Source organism: Trichoderma virens, assembly GCF_000170995.1.
Source record: "Trichoderma virens Gv29-8 chromosome Unknown TRIVIscaffold_92, whole genome shotgun sequence".
In the NCBI taxonomy this organism is placed as follows: domain Eukaryota; kingdom Fungi; phylum Ascomycota; class Sordariomycetes; order Hypocreales; family Hypocreaceae; genus Trichoderma; species Trichoderma virens.
In genome coordinates, this window is record NW_014013657.1 from 441,047 (window position 1) to 455,066 (window position 14,020).

Sequence of the window (14,020 nt, forward strand, 5' to 3'; positions counted from 1 at the left end):
AGTGAAGCTGTGGCAGCCCCTCATATGATGATGGTGGGGTCGACAGAGGCAGAATGATGAGCCGAGACGATAGGCAATTATAACTGCCAGGGCCTCCCCCTCATCGGCGACTGATTCCTCTGGTTATTCTTCTTTTTCCTGTAATCAGCTTCTCTCTCGATAAAAACTTGCTTTTATACCACCTCGACAAACCCATTACAGATCATCCGTCCGACAGCGTAAAAAGAGCTCAAAGATGGCAGTCCCTGACAAGTTCACCGGCTTCCAGTCCCCCAGCGCCGGCAACTGGCTCGAGTTTGAGAAGGGCTCGTGGGAGCCCAGACCCTTTGGCGATTATGACGTCGATATCAAGACGGAATGCTGCGGTGTCTGCGCCAGTGATCGCCACACCATCAGCGGCGACTGGGGCGACTGCCCCTACCCTCTGGCTGTGGGACACGAGGTCGTTGGCAAGGTCATCCGCGTCGGCCCCAAGGTGACGCTGGCCAAGGTTGGCCAGAGAGTTGGTGTTGGCGCTCAGGTGTACTCTTGCTTGGAGTGCCGCCAGTGCAAGAACGAGAACGAGACGTACTGCAAGCACCAGATCGACGCCTATGGTGCCCCATACCTCGACACCGGCTACACAACCCAGGGAGGCTATTCATCTCACTCTAGAATCCACGAGTACTGGTGAGTGGTTGTCAGCAGTTTTAGCTCTATGAGATGACCTAGAAGGCTGACCTGAATTATCACTTAGGACATACCCCATTCCCGATGCTCTGGAGAGCGCCGACGCCGCCCCCATGCTGTGCGCCGGTATCACCGTCTACAGCCCCCTGAAGCGCTTCGGTGCCGGCCCTGGCAAGAAGGTCGGCATCGTGGGCATTGGTGGCCTGGGCCACTACGGCATCCTCTTCGCCAAGGCCTTGGGCGCCGAGGTCTGGGCCATCTCCCGATCCCGAGCCAAGGAGGCCGACGCTCGCAAGATGGGAGCCGATGGCTTCCTGGCCACATCAGAGAAGGACTGGACCAAGGGACACGAGATGACATTTGACCTCATCGTCAACACTGCCAACTCCTTCGAGGGCTTCGCTCTCGGCCAATACCTTAGCCTGCTCGACGTCCACGGCCGATGGAACTCAGTCGGTCTTCCCGGTGGTGAGGGTGTCTCTGTCCGAAACCAGGACTTCCTCGGAAACGGCTGCTTCATTGGCAGCTCACATCTGGGCAGCCGCAAGGAGATGCTGGAGATGCTGGACCTGGCAGCAACCAAGGGCATTCACTCTTGGGTAGAGAAGATCCCGATCTCAAAGGAGGGTCTGCAGCAGGCCATGAACAGACTGGCAGACTCGAGCGTGCGATACAGATCATGCATGGTCAACTATGAGGAGGCCTTCGGTGCGTAATGTGTGAATATGATGTGTATATAAAAAGAAAAATAATAGAGGAAGACAAAAAAGAATAAAAGTCCCTTGACGTTGGAATATATCGCTCTCTTCCTGGCACTAACACACGTGGGTGAGGCCATGATAGAACCTTGATGGACAGCCGGCGTCTCCACTTGGTTCCGTCATGAGCAGAGACCGAAGCCGAGAAGAGCCAGCCGTATTACTAAGTTGGACCTGATTACGGAGACCATAGCTTTGTAACGCATCGATATCGAATTCACGTAATCACCTTAATCAAAGCATCAATGACGCCACCGAAAACAATAGCACAAGGCTTTTGCTGCCACATTCGGCTCGGCCAGCCATCTCGGCTTACCCAAGCAGCCTCATTGCCCTCAAATCACAACCACGACTAACGATTTAAGCTTAATCCCCAACTAAACCCCAACCATCTCGCCGAAACAATGCCAATTGCTCCCTTTATGATAACAAAAAGCTGAACACACATCGGCGCCGCAGCGCAAAAACCCGGGGCTCGCGTGACTCACGCTGAAAATCGCCCTTCTTAGACAGCCGAACGTGAAGAAGGAAAAAAAAAAAAAAACTTGCCGTTTTAGGCAATTTTCACCTTTTAGCTTCCCCGTGGATACGTGTATTGAGGGGGGGAGAAACCGGCGAGACGGATTGGGGGTTCTGTGGGGCCTGGTAACTTCAATAACACGCTGTGACTCTTCTTCTGCGCGAAATATGCTGTATTATCGTCTCCATAAATGTTACTATTGATAACATTGCTTGCACGGCTTCAGTTGTTTAGTTTAGATGATGTTTTCTGTCACCACCATTTAGCAACGCCGCCATGTAGCCGAGTTCCGCTTCCTCATCGGGACTCTAATAGAACCTTTCGAATTTGTAACTAAAGCTAAACGAACCCTTTAAACGCAAAGCATGTGGAGTAAAAGGGAAGGCGAGAAAAAATTAGCTCGATTAGATAGGTTGTGACCCGTTTGGTTGGACTCTTGTCAGCAAGAAGGCCGACGATAGGAGCAGGGGGATGACTGATCCTGCCGTTGCGTGGGTTGGGTTGTTTACTTTGGGGGGGGACGGGATAAATAGACGGGGGCCTGCTGCTCTTGGGTGACTTTGGCCTCGTTGTGGAGGAGGGCGGGAAGTAGACAGAAACAGAATTGAATAACTATTTTTGAATCATATCAAATCGAATCAATAATTCACATAATCATTGACACCGTGGTTGTCGCCGCCATTGCCATCTTCAGCTATCCATAACATAAAGCCCTGACTCATATACTCACCTACCGTCAAAATGTAAGTCTCCATCACCACATATTCAACCCCCATGGCCTTATAGATCAAATGCCAACAACCCGAAAAAAATCCAGGTCTCCCGCGCCCTCCCCGTCTCCGCCCCCCTCATCCTGCGTCTCTCTGACCCTCCGCTTCACCCGCCCCGCCTCCCGCTCCGAAATCACCGCCGTGGGCATCTCCCCCTCGTCCGCCCTCGCCTACGCCATCTTCCCCGGCGCCCAGACCGACCAGCCATGGATCGACACCTTTGATCTCGTAACCCAGCGCGGCTACTCCAAGATCATCGGCCCCGTCGCGAGCTTCTCGCCCTCGCTGCACTCGCCCCCGCTCCGCGTCGGCAAGCCCTCGGCCTCGGCCTTGGCCTTGGCGTCGTCCTCATCTGCTTTGCCGTTCCCGCGCATTGCTACCCTCTCGTCGACGGCCTCCCTCATGGTCCGCGACTTTTCTACTGGCAAGACCGTCCTCGAGCTCAAGGAAGTCTTCGCTCCGATCGCCTGGTCCCCTGACGGCCGTGCCATCGCCGCCGCTGAACCCCGGCACCGCATCGGTCTGTGGGACGCCCGCACCGGGACCCGTATCGGCCGCGTCCCGGGCCACATTGACGCCGTGACTCACGTCGCCTTTGCCCCTGACTCGGCTCTCGTCACTCTCTCGCGCGATGGCACCCTCCGCGTCACGGACCCTCGCACCAGCAAGACGCTCTACAAGCTCGAGATGGAGACGTCCAAGAACCCGCGCGCCCTAGCCGTCTCCCCCGACGGCAAGACCATCGTCTCCGTCTGGGGCTCCGTCGTGCACATCTGGATGCCTCAGCACGGCCAACTGACTTCGTACAGCCTCTCTAGCACGCGGCCCTGCGAGGGATGGCCCCTGAGCATCTCCCCTGACTGCCGCTACATCGCCAGCTGGACTGAGGAAGGCTTCGACATCATGGACGTGGCCTCTGGCGCCGTGGTTTGCACCCAGGACGGTGGCCCCCTGGTTACCTCTGCCGATTTCTCTTCTGATGGAAGGACCTTGGTCCTGGGAAGGATCAGCGGCGACGTCGAGATTTGGGATCTTGCCGACAAGCGCGCTAAGAATTAGTGAGTGGATTGTATATAGATGTATTAGTAGGCACTACCTGGTTGATACTGCATGGTTATGAGGATGTAGAGAAAGGGGTGTTGTCTGGGAGTGGGTGTTATTCTTTCATTCGTCTCTAAAGTTGGTTAATTAGTGCCGACTTTTGTTGTTTTGGATTGTATATTAGTGTTCAGCATACGTACGAGCAAGCTTAGCCACATTGTCGTCATGTTCGAACCGTTTTTGTGTTGTATATCAATTGGATATATAACGAGGTCATGGAGGATTTGAGGCGTGGGGGAGGGAGGCGTTCAGGTTCAGATACCCCTTTTTCAGCGAGGTAATAGGCACTTGCGATGATTCGACGTTTGTTTTGCCTTTCATTTTTGTAATTAATCATAGTAAATGAGTGGTATTATGTATTTAAGCTTGGTATATAGTTGTGCTAGCAATATTTGCATTGGGTATTTTTCGTGTCCTTCGTGGCCTGAATCTACCAGGATCCAAACTGTCTGTAAGAAGCATGCCAGGCCATGTTTTAAAGGAATGTTGCGGCGCCAGGCACTCACATTTGTTTCCCTTGCCCTCATCAGAGCCCCAGTCCCACCCAACAAGGCCGTTTCCATTCCAGCTCAACACCATCAAATTACATCCACGTATAAAAGCTGTCATTGTCCAGCTCACACCTTAGCCTTTCGTTACTCTCTCCTTGCTGGTAGATCATGTTGGCTCAAAACAGATATCCTTTCCCGTAACTCTGGACTCGCGCAGATCGGCTCAACATTAGGCAACCCAGCCCAATGTTTCCAGCATGCCACGAGCTTCGGAAGGCGGTAGAGTAGCCACCCCCAGTTGTCGGGATTGGGTGCCGCGCCTCAGGCGTTGCAGTCCGACGGCCAGTTTCCAGCCCTCAGTTTCCTCAACAATAAAGAGGTAGCTTTTGGCTTCTTGGTCGCGAAGTGTCGCCCGAAGGACATGCAGGCCCTTGGATTTCCATTCCCCAGCCTGTCCCGTCGTCGATGGAATGTTGGTGTTCTTGAACGTACGGTCGCAGAGGCCAAGACGGCAGCACTCTCTACAAGCGTGAAGCATCTCTGACAGGTACAGATCAGCTTCATCACCAGTGAAAGCGGCAGGGCCATCCCGATCTGGGCGGCTTTTGCCAGCCACTTTGTGAAAGAAACCAGAGCTTCTGCTAGTGGTAGATCCCGCTGGCGGCGGGGGTGCAGTCAAGCAATGCGGCAGGCACCACACCTCGACAAGTTTGAGTGTCCAGGCCTTGACGTCCCACTCGCGCTGGGGGACTCCGCGAACATCGTCGTCAATAAAGAGTCCCTCGGTTGTGATTCGAAGCACCAGGCCATCCGTCACCGTGCCAACTCCCGATATGAGCTGACTGGACGGTGTCTTGGTGAACTGGTTCATGAAGAGGTATACAGATTGGATCACAACCTTGTCAGGATCATTAGTCGAGTAGGGAGATCGTATCGAGGGCGGTGGCGTTGTTCGTGCTGTTGTCTGAGAGGCCGCCCACGATGCGTCGGATCCTGTGAGAGATGATGTCGACTTCCTATGTCTCGGCTTGTTAGGCGGTGTCTGGTCGTATGGTGGTGGTTGATGATGGTGATGCTGCTGCTGCTGCTGCTGCTGTGGCTTGCTCGGTTGGTCGTATGGCCTGTAAGAGTACGTCTCCGAATCTACATAACTGCTGTTACTACTAACATATGACTTTGGAGGAGGCATTGATCGTCTCGCTGAGGGGTCTGATCTCCTCGAAGAGGATGAGGGAGCCTCAGACGGAGCGGCAGCGGGAGGTGCCCGTTTTGTGGGGCTCTCGCCTCTGTCGAATCTTTCGTATCTCTCAGATCTCTCTGTCCGTTCTGTCCGGTCGCTTTCGTCAGACATCTTAGATGTTGCTGAAGAGACCACAGAAGGGGCTGTTGTTGATGGAGGAGGGGGAGGGGCAGGAGGCCGGCCGTTGGGCCACATGGCTGTCTTCTCGCCAACGCTGGAGTATGCATACATCGTGCTGCCGACTCGGCTTGCTCGAAAGTCGGGCATGGCCGCCTTGGCTTCGGCAGCTGCCTTGGCCTCTGCGGCGGCTTTGGCCTCAGCCGCAGCTCTCGCCTCGACTGCGGCCCTAGCATCAGCAATAATCTTGGCCTCTGTTGCAGCTTTGGCCTCCGCAGCCGCCTTGGCCTCAGCTGCAGCTCTCTTTTCAGCCGCTGCTTTGGCTTCGGCTTCTCTCCTTCGTTGCTCTTCCCTTTCCCTCGCCTCCCTTTCTCTTGCCTCCCGCTCTCTCGCCTCCCTTTCCCTGGCTTCCAATATCTTGGATTCTTTCTCCATTGCTTCTCTTTCCCTGGCTTCCCTCTCCCGTTGCCTGGCCAATTCCAGTTCTTCTTGTTTGCGCCTCCTCTCAGCCTCATTCCTCTCGGCCTCCTCTTTTGCCTGCTGTTCTGCCTCCCTTTGAAGCTTCTCCTTCTCACGCTCCTGCCGCTCCTTTGCATCCTTGGCACGCAGTTCAAGCAGCTTTTTGGCAGCTGTTTCGCGACGCTTTTGTTCTGCTTCCTTGAGTCTCCTGTCTTCTTCCTTCTTCCTCATTTCTTCACGTGCCTTCTCCCAAGTTCCTTTTGGCGTCTCGGCCTTCTCAGTCTTCATGTCCGGCTGAGGAGGAGGATTCTGCTCGGGCTTGGGCTCGGGAGGGGGTGGCTGTTGCTTAGTCTCAGTAGATGCGGGAGGGTCTGGCTTGGGAATTGTTCGCTTCTCCGGTTGGGGGTCTGGTCGAAATGGAGGGATTGGTGCTAGGTCCGGCATGCGTGGCAGCTTGGATGCTGCCTTGGGCATTGTCGTCATCTTCTCTAAAACAGGAGCAGGCCTCTTTTCGAAGTCAGGTATCTTTGCTAGTTCAGGCACACTCTTTTTCCTTTCAGGTGAAATGGGAGGTTTTGATTCGACTGGAGGAGCGTATTTCTTTTCTGGTGAAGAAGTTCGTTTTCTCTCAAGTTCCGGGGAGTTTCTCCCGAACACTGGAGGCATCTTTTCAAAACCGGGCTGCTTCAGCTCAGATTTCAGTGGTATCTTTTCAGGCTCTGGGGCCGGGTTCTTCTCTTCTGCAGCTGGTGCCTTCTTCTTCTTCTTCTTTGGTTTCTCTACCTCAGGAGCGGGCTTTTCCTCCGATGGCGGAGGCTGGCGTTGACGTTGCTTCTCCGTGTCTAGTGGTGACTTGGGGGTTGGAGGTGGTGCGTCTCTTTGAGACGGTGAGCGGTGAGAAGGCGAAGAGGCCGGCTCAGGTTCATGCTTGGACGGCCGTGGTGCCTCTTCGGGGTGAGCATTCGCATTCTTCCAGGTTCCTTGGGATCGGTCATGGCGTGGAGGAGGAGGTGCACCGTCAGCGGAACGGCCGTGAGGAGGCGGAGGAGGCGGCGCATTGGGGTCTGCTCGCCCTCCCGAGTTTGGGCCTCCGAAGCCACCGTGTCCGCCATTTGCGCCGTGTGGCCCATGTCCATTACTGAATCCTCCTGAGGTGCCTGAGCCGGGTCCTTTATCGCCTGAGCCGGGCACAGGTGCTAATCCACCAGTCTGCATCCGCCCAAGGGCCCAAGATCCAATGCCAACCCCCAATAAAAGCGTGGTCAAGGCCGTACCTCCCACGCCAGAGCCATTGAGCCATAGCTTCACAGCCGGTGCCACGGATTGGAACAAGGCAACGCATATTAGCGCAGAGGCAAAGCCCGCCACGAAGCTATTGACATTCGGCTGCAGCGATGGCAGGTACAGAAAGCCGGAGCCTGACGAATGTTGGGGAATGACGAATATGTCGTAATTGCCGGGAGGCAGACCCGACTTGGGCACCTCGCCATGCGGCGGAGGTGGAGGCGGCGCGCTCATGCCTGTTGATTAATTTCCTCGGTCAAGGTCCAGCTCGAAAGGACGCCGTGTGCGGGAAAAAGCTTGCGTAGGTGCTGAAATGATGTAAATTGCAATCGCCTTTGGTCTATGAGCGCATCGAGAAAGCCATGGGAAACCGTGGTGAATTACTATTTCGCGACCAGCAAAGGGAAAACAGACGAAACCTAGCCCAACATGTCAGAGCCAGACTCATGGCCACTCCCCAAAAAAGGCTGCCGCGAGCGAAGCAATTCGTCGGTTTGCGACGGCAACGAGTCCCCTCTGCCCAGCCATTGGAAAAGGGGGCAAAGAGTGAGATGAAGGGGAAGCTTTCTCAGCGCCTTTGGGGGGTCCAAGCGGGATTCAACTAACCAAGACAACAAACACCACAGAGAAACAAACGCCGGGCTCCAGATCAAAAAACACGCCGCACAGCCGTTGGCTCTCCAATTACGCAAAGGCGGGATCGAATCGTCGCGTGTTCTTGACGAGGTCGAGCAGGAGGCGTAGCCTCGACATGGGGCAGGTGAAATTAAATTTGAAGGTTTTGGTGGCTACGAGCAAGTGGGGGTGGACAAAATGGATTAAAAGAGCTCTGGCTCTGAGCATGAGCACGAGAAAACCTGGAACCCAGCCTGGCGGGTTGTTTACCTGGAGCGCTGCAAGATAGCGGCAAGCCAGGGCTGTTGAGAGCTGTCTGGCCAGTTGGATGGACCCCTCCAGGGTTTTGGGAGGGGCGGAAAGCGAAAAAAGACAGCGGCTGGGAGAAGCCTGATGCCTCGATTGCGGCAGCGCTCTGGTTGGTTGCGCCGCTGGTTTTAGTGGCTGGACGGCCCGGGGAAAACGTCACAGAGGGGCGCTAGGGCCCTGTGGGAGCTGGGACAGCAGCTGGAGGGTGCTGCAGCCGTTAAACGAGGCGCGCTATCAATCCATCCTGCATGACTCCCGTCTCTCGTCTCTCGTCATCACATAAACTACGTCTTCAAGTTGTCAACAAATACTATCCATAATACCTACCAGAGGCTTCCCCAGTTGCTGCGAAATTGCTCGAAAAGACGCCAAAAAAAAGGAATCAGTCAACGAGAGAAAAGGCAAATGTGGGACTACTCTTACTGTACGCGCCAGCTCTCCTCCTGTCCCTCGCCGGGCCGTTTCATGAACATCTGCTGCCCATCTCCAGCATCCACCAGCCCCTCTTCCCAGCCATTCTGTCCCGCTTCAACCTGCATCTGCCTACTCCGTACATTCGCCTAGAGAATCTCACGCGTCCGCGTAACACCTCTGTCCATTCACGAAGCCCAATTGCCCGTCGCGATGTCGTTTCTCGGGTGTCAGAGCCCCAGCTCGCAAGAGTCCTCTCCAATCGCGGCTCCTCGCTACCGCCAGGGCCTGCTTCTCTGGCCGTTGCAAGAGCCCCCACGGTGCTTGGATCCACTGATAACCCGTTTGACCGGACGAATCGACGAGAGCTTGGCCAAGCACTTTTGTTGATGCTGTGATGCAGAGAATATGTCGCTTTCATGTCAAGTTGACGTGTCCAATGCTTGGTCGCAGGCAGCCCAAAGTGCGTGCAGAAACCGTGAATGCCAGGTCGGCATGTCACTGGCAGCGGCTGGTTCCTTGGAGATAGCGGCGGGCCAGACTCGGGGCTGAACAACAATAGCGTTGTTGCCCGGCAACTACAGTTGATCCTGTCTTTGCCACTCCAGCAAGTGACGTACTAGCAGACGCCGCAGCCGTTAGCGTGGCAAGTAAAGGCTTCATTCACGTTTGACAGCCTTGACAGCGTTGTCGGTTGGTTTCTTAGCCAATTCTTACAGCTTCCAACGTGCCCCGGGATGGTGTCGTCGGGCGTTCTAGACCGGCTCCCTGATTGCCGCCCCGGTAGTTGGATGAATGATTGATTCGTGTAAAGACGCTCCCATCGTCTCATCGTCTCATCGTCTGGGGGGCATCACAGTGCCAAGCGCTGTACTGTAGGCACTCATCACAGAGCGAGGGCGAATGACAGCCCAAGTCTTACGAAATGGAATCCAGGGTGGCGGTGTGATGGGCATTTTTTGGTTCACGTGCTGGATCGACCAGCCACCCGGTGACAGTCACAGCACGAGTTGGCCTGTCTAAAAAGGACTGGCTGGGCGACTCTACTAGCAGGTACTTGTGCCAGACTCGGGGCTCAACAAAACGGCCGACTACCTGTACCTGGAGATGGCCGTATTCGTATTTGGCGACATTGCCTCGAGATCCATCAACACGTACTCCGTACGCACAACAGCAAAAGAACCTCAAACTCCAAGAAGCAACTTCATATTATCCTATCTATTCAGCACCGCGCCTCATAATAGTAACGGTATTGCGTAAAATTGCCATTTATCGTTACAGCTGACATCATAGCGATTGAGCATGTTAACCCCCATCCCAGTGCCAAAACATTCATGTTGCGCCCCCGAAGCCTCAACCTCCCCAGAAAGACCAAACAAAGAAACATAAAATAGTACATGATGCATGATGGTGAATGTTTTTCAACGTCTCGCTCGCTCGCTCAGTATGTCGTGTCTTCCCGCAATTAAAAAGCAGTAATCAAGAAAGGAGGTTTATGCCGGCTTCCCGCCCGCCCCTAAGAAAAAATCACAAGCACCAACTCCCATACCCAAGTCAAAATGTCAACCAACGTCTTTAGAACCCAAAGCCAGTAAGCCAAAACCCTCATCACCAGCAACAATGCCTGAAAGGGAGCCGTCGTGGCAATGAGTCACATCTTCTTAATACGCCTGTTGGCGACCCTGATTTTGCCTTCGACCCGGTCGACATCCTCGTCGAGCGAGTCTAGAAGCTCCGTCTGTCGCTCCACCTCTTCGCTGATTTGAATGCCCATCTCTTTCTGCCTCCGTATGATTGCGGCGAGCTGGTCGATTGCCTGGTCTTGGGATTGAATCTCCTGCTTCTGCAGCAGCAGCACGCCCTGGTTGTCGAGCTCCCTCGTTCGATCTGTTTCGGGTAATGGGGCGCCAAGTACCCGGCCCGACGTCGCGGGTTTGTATCCGCCCAAGAGATTCGCTCTATTGGAAGAGGACGCTTGCACTTGGCCCATACCCCCACGACTGGTGGCCGACGACGAGCCAGGCATGCTGCTGGCAAGCTTATCCAGACCGTCTCGCTCCATCTTGGCGGCCGAGACCAGGTCGCGTCTTCGCCGTATCTCGCCCTCACCCAGCCTGCCCGACTCCTGCATCCTTCGGAGGCCGTCAGAAAGGTTGTTAACCAGCCCGGAGGCCTTGACCAGGACCCTCTTCGCCGCCGCTGCCGCTTCCGCCGCCGCCGTGAAATTGCCGCTGTCGGCCGCTCCGTCTCGTCTCGAAAGGGATTGTCTCGCTTCATGCAAACACTGCTTCACTTCCCTGTGAACATCCAGCCAGGCTCCCGGATCCGCCACTCCCGACGCCGTGCCAACCATACCCGCCGCCGACACCGTAGAGTTGCTCGTGCTAGAACTCGGCAGATTCAAGAACGTTCTCCACGCCGAAGTGTCTCGCCATCTCCGGTCCGGCGATTCCGCAATCACTCGGAGGTACTTTTCGAGGCCGAGCTGCCGTTCTCGCGTGAGCTCGGGCGAGTTGATGGTCGACCTGAGCCAATGCTTGCCGGGAAGGGGCAACGGCGGTGGAGCGCCAACTTGGCTGACCAAGGCGCTGTGGAGGGCGTCGAATTCGGAATATCGCTTCTGGACGATGAAGGAGCGCAGCGGTAGGCGAAGACTGATGTTGTATAGCGTGTAGGGCTTGGACGAGCCTTCGTCAGACACGCTCGTCGACGGTATCGCAATCTCGGGCGGTGGCGCCATGGCTGTGTCGGTTCAAGGATTCGGTGAATAGTCCTCGTCTGCCTCGATGCTAAGCCGGGGTGGTTCGGCCGATGGTGGTTTCTCTGGAGAATGAAGAGACGAAATGTTTGGTTTTTGTTATGGCCAGCGTGTCGAGAAACTCTGGGCTCCCGATGTCGTGGCCGCGTGTATTTAGAGTTTCTGGGTAGGTATGATGACAATGCAGGTGTCAGGACAAGGAGTGACGGCTCAGGCTCGTACAAGTACTTTGCTCATGGACGCACAAAGTGTATGCTGGCTGCACGGAACATGTATGGATCTTTGGGGGACTTTCAGTGGAACCGGCCCAGCTTTTAGTGCCTGCCAGCTGATGGCCGCCCCCGTAATACCGCTGAATCTGTCTTTGCTCAGGGCGAGCACTAGGCGGTGGATACGCGACCCCTGCCTAGCAGCCGTGGGAAGTTTAATTGACAGCCTGCCGTGTCTCTTCCACCGCTGTCCGAGTACGAATGCAGCTGGAGAGGCAAACGAGTACGTCTTTGCAATGTCGGATAGCAGATGACAGAGAGAAATGGCCCTGAATACGGCGCACCTCGAAATCAAAAGATGCGTGAAATTCAATAGCCCTAGGGCTAGAGATCATTTGGGACAAGTGCCCCTCAAATGGCGATGCCAGCGCTGGAATGCTACTGGATACCGGGTAGGACCACGTGCAGCTTCATGGCCAGGCACAGAGTCGGCATGCCATGAATGGTACTGCCCCTTGGCTATGCAATGTGTCGCGTGCTTGCTGGCGGACCACATGCAATCCACAGAGAGGCGGGAGTGCTGAACAGGAGCGGACAGGAGCGGAAAGGGAAAAGAGTCCCTTGTGAGCGCAACTGTGGATACGGCGTCTCATTCAACGGCCTTTGCGCACTTGACCGCTTCTATAATTGGACATGCCCGGCGCTTCTAGGCTGAAGGATCCGGGGTTTCATAGCTGACTGTGCTTTGGCCCAGGCAAACAAGAATGATACCAATCCACACAAAGACGTATTAATAGTAGTATTGTCCAAACAGTTGTAGTACTAGTTTGCTCTATAGGATTCACACCCTAAGTCCTCTAACAAAAAAAAAAGGAAGATGTAAATGGCGGCACCCATGAATGCCTCCGTCATGAACGATTGGCCATATGCTTTGAATCAACACTTCACCCTTCAAAATACTCCTCCCCATGACCATTCTAAGCGATCAAATATCACGTTCCAATAGATTCGTTTTAGAAAGTCTCCTGGTCATCCAGACCCTCAGCCTCGGCCGGGATCTCAAAGCCTTCCTCCGTCGAGTACAGGATGGTCTGGATGTGCTTGACCAGGCCGTCCTCTTGTTTCTCCAGTTCGGGGTCCTCATCCACGGCTTGCTGGATCAGCAACTCAATGTCGCGAAGCTTGCTAAAGTAGAAATCTCGTTCGCGCTCCAGGCCGCCCACAGTCTCCTTCAGAGTCGCAATCTCCGCCTGCAAAGCTGCGGTGCCAGGGCCGGGTGCCGCCTTGGCGATACGAGGGCCGGTGCTTGGGGTGGTGCCGCCAACTCGTCGGGCAGCCGCGCTAGAAGTAGCAGCAGCCCTGGGCGCTCCCGAACCGGCTGGTGGCAGACCACCACCCTTTCTCCGTGCAACAGCGTCGTAATCGTGGTCGGGGAAGTTGAGGTCCCAGAACTTCTTTAGCCATTGCAGGAACTCCAGGTTGTCCTGCATCTTGCATTTCACCAACGATTCGACGGGGATGGGCTTATCGACCTGGTGCTTGAGGAAGGTGTCTATGTGGGCCGTTAGGTCCTGGTCTGCGTAAAAAGGGGGCAGCCCATCCAGGGGGATTTGGGCGACGTCACATACTCTGCAAAACTTTGAAGTTTTGGATGTAGGCGTAATCGCCGCTGACGTTGAACTTGACCTTGGACATGGGCACGTCCATGTATATGCTGTCAAAGACCTGGCAGTACGCGGCGCTGGAGAGAAGCTCGTGTCAGACATTTGTTTATATCGTAGCGGGGTTGTTCGTCAGGCGGGGTGCCAAAAGAATACACTCACCCAGTGCCGCACTGCTCGACCTTGGTCAGGTTAAGCTGAAGGAGGCTGTTCAGCCAATTGAGGAGATCTTGTCTGTTGTCTGTAGTCAGCCAATAGCCCCCCTCTCGGGCCCCTCGAGCCTCGTCGTGGAGAGAACAACGACGTACCTGGATTCACCCATTTTGTCAGGCTATGTGATGCAAATAGAAAGTGAAGCAACGGGTCGAGTAGCGGTCGCTATGAGGTTGTAAATGCCAAAGAAGAGAGTATAAAAAGGGCAGAGTGCAGACGCCGGGTATCGCGTAGAAAAAGGGACTGCAGAGCCGGTGTCGTGGCGCAGGGCAGCGAAATGAGGATGACAGGAGAAATTTATCCAGCTATTCGTTCGCGTGTTTGGATTGTCAAGGTCGTCAAAGGCCTGTATTTTGACAGGGTCGTCCAATCAACGGTGGCGGGGTCGCTCGGAGAAACAGCTAGGGAGATAGCCGCTAATCTACCGCTGAGAGC

General features: G+C 55.0%; 6 protein-coding genes across 6 annotated transcripts; 2 read left to right on the forward strand and 4 right to left on the reverse strand.

Annotated features, from left to right (window-relative positions):
- Nucleotides 1–17: 17 nt before the first annotated feature.
- On the forward strand, nucleotides 18–1,461 carry TRIVIDRAFT_82626 (uncharacterized protein; the record flags this gene model as incomplete). Its single annotated transcript, XM_014094091.1, has 2 exons — nucleotides 18–669; nucleotides 737–1,461. 2 exons carry the CDS (start codon nucleotides 236–238, stop codon nucleotides 1,383–1,385), a joined length of 1,083 nt encoding a protein of 360 aa, XP_013949566.1.
- Nucleotides 1,462–2,738: 1,277 nt separating this feature from the next.
- Nucleotides 2,739–3,776, forward strand: TRIVIDRAFT_38192 (uncharacterized protein; the record flags this gene model as incomplete). Its single annotated transcript, XM_014094092.1, has 1 exon — nucleotides 2,739–3,776. One exon carries the CDS (start codon nucleotides 2,739–2,741, stop codon nucleotides 3,774–3,776), a length of 1,038 nt encoding a protein of 345 aa, XP_013949567.1.
- A 762-nt stretch (nucleotides 3,777–4,538) lies between these two features.
- Nucleotides 4,539–7,643, reverse strand: TRIVIDRAFT_196228 (uncharacterized protein; the record flags this gene model as incomplete). The annotated part of the gene is made up of 2 exons (XM_014094093.1): nucleotides 4,539–7,303; nucleotides 7,400–7,643. 2 exons carry the CDS (start codon nucleotides 7,641–7,643, stop codon nucleotides 4,539–4,541), a joined length of 3,009 nt encoding a protein of 1,002 aa, XP_013949568.1.
- A 2,295-nt stretch (nucleotides 7,644–9,938) lies between these two features.
- TRIVIDRAFT_214774 (uncharacterized protein) lies at nucleotides 9,939–10,375 on the reverse strand (the record flags this gene model as incomplete). The annotated part of the gene is made up of 1 exon (XM_014094095.1): nucleotides 9,939–10,375. The coding sequence occupies one exon, from the start codon at nucleotides 10,141–10,143 to the stop codon at nucleotides 9,967–9,969; it is 177 nt and encodes a 58-aa protein (XP_013949570.1).
- On the reverse strand, nucleotides 9,939–11,484 carry TRIVIDRAFT_87333 (uncharacterized protein; the record flags this gene model as incomplete). The annotated part of the gene is made up of 1 exon (XM_014094094.1): nucleotides 9,939–11,484. One exon carries the CDS (start codon nucleotides 11,482–11,484, stop codon nucleotides 10,396–10,398), a length of 1,089 nt encoding a protein of 362 aa, XP_013949569.1.
- A 1,013-nt stretch (nucleotides 11,485–12,497) lies between these two features.
- On the reverse strand, nucleotides 12,498–13,694 carry TRIVIDRAFT_232561 (uncharacterized protein; the record flags this gene model as incomplete). Its single annotated transcript, XM_014094096.1, has 4 exons — nucleotides 12,498–13,263; nucleotides 13,340–13,452; nucleotides 13,535–13,606; nucleotides 13,681–13,694. 4 exons carry the CDS (start codon nucleotides 13,692–13,694, stop codon nucleotides 12,725–12,727), a joined length of 738 nt encoding a protein of 245 aa, XP_013949571.1.
- Between the last annotated feature and the right edge of the window lie 326 nt (nucleotides 13,695–14,020).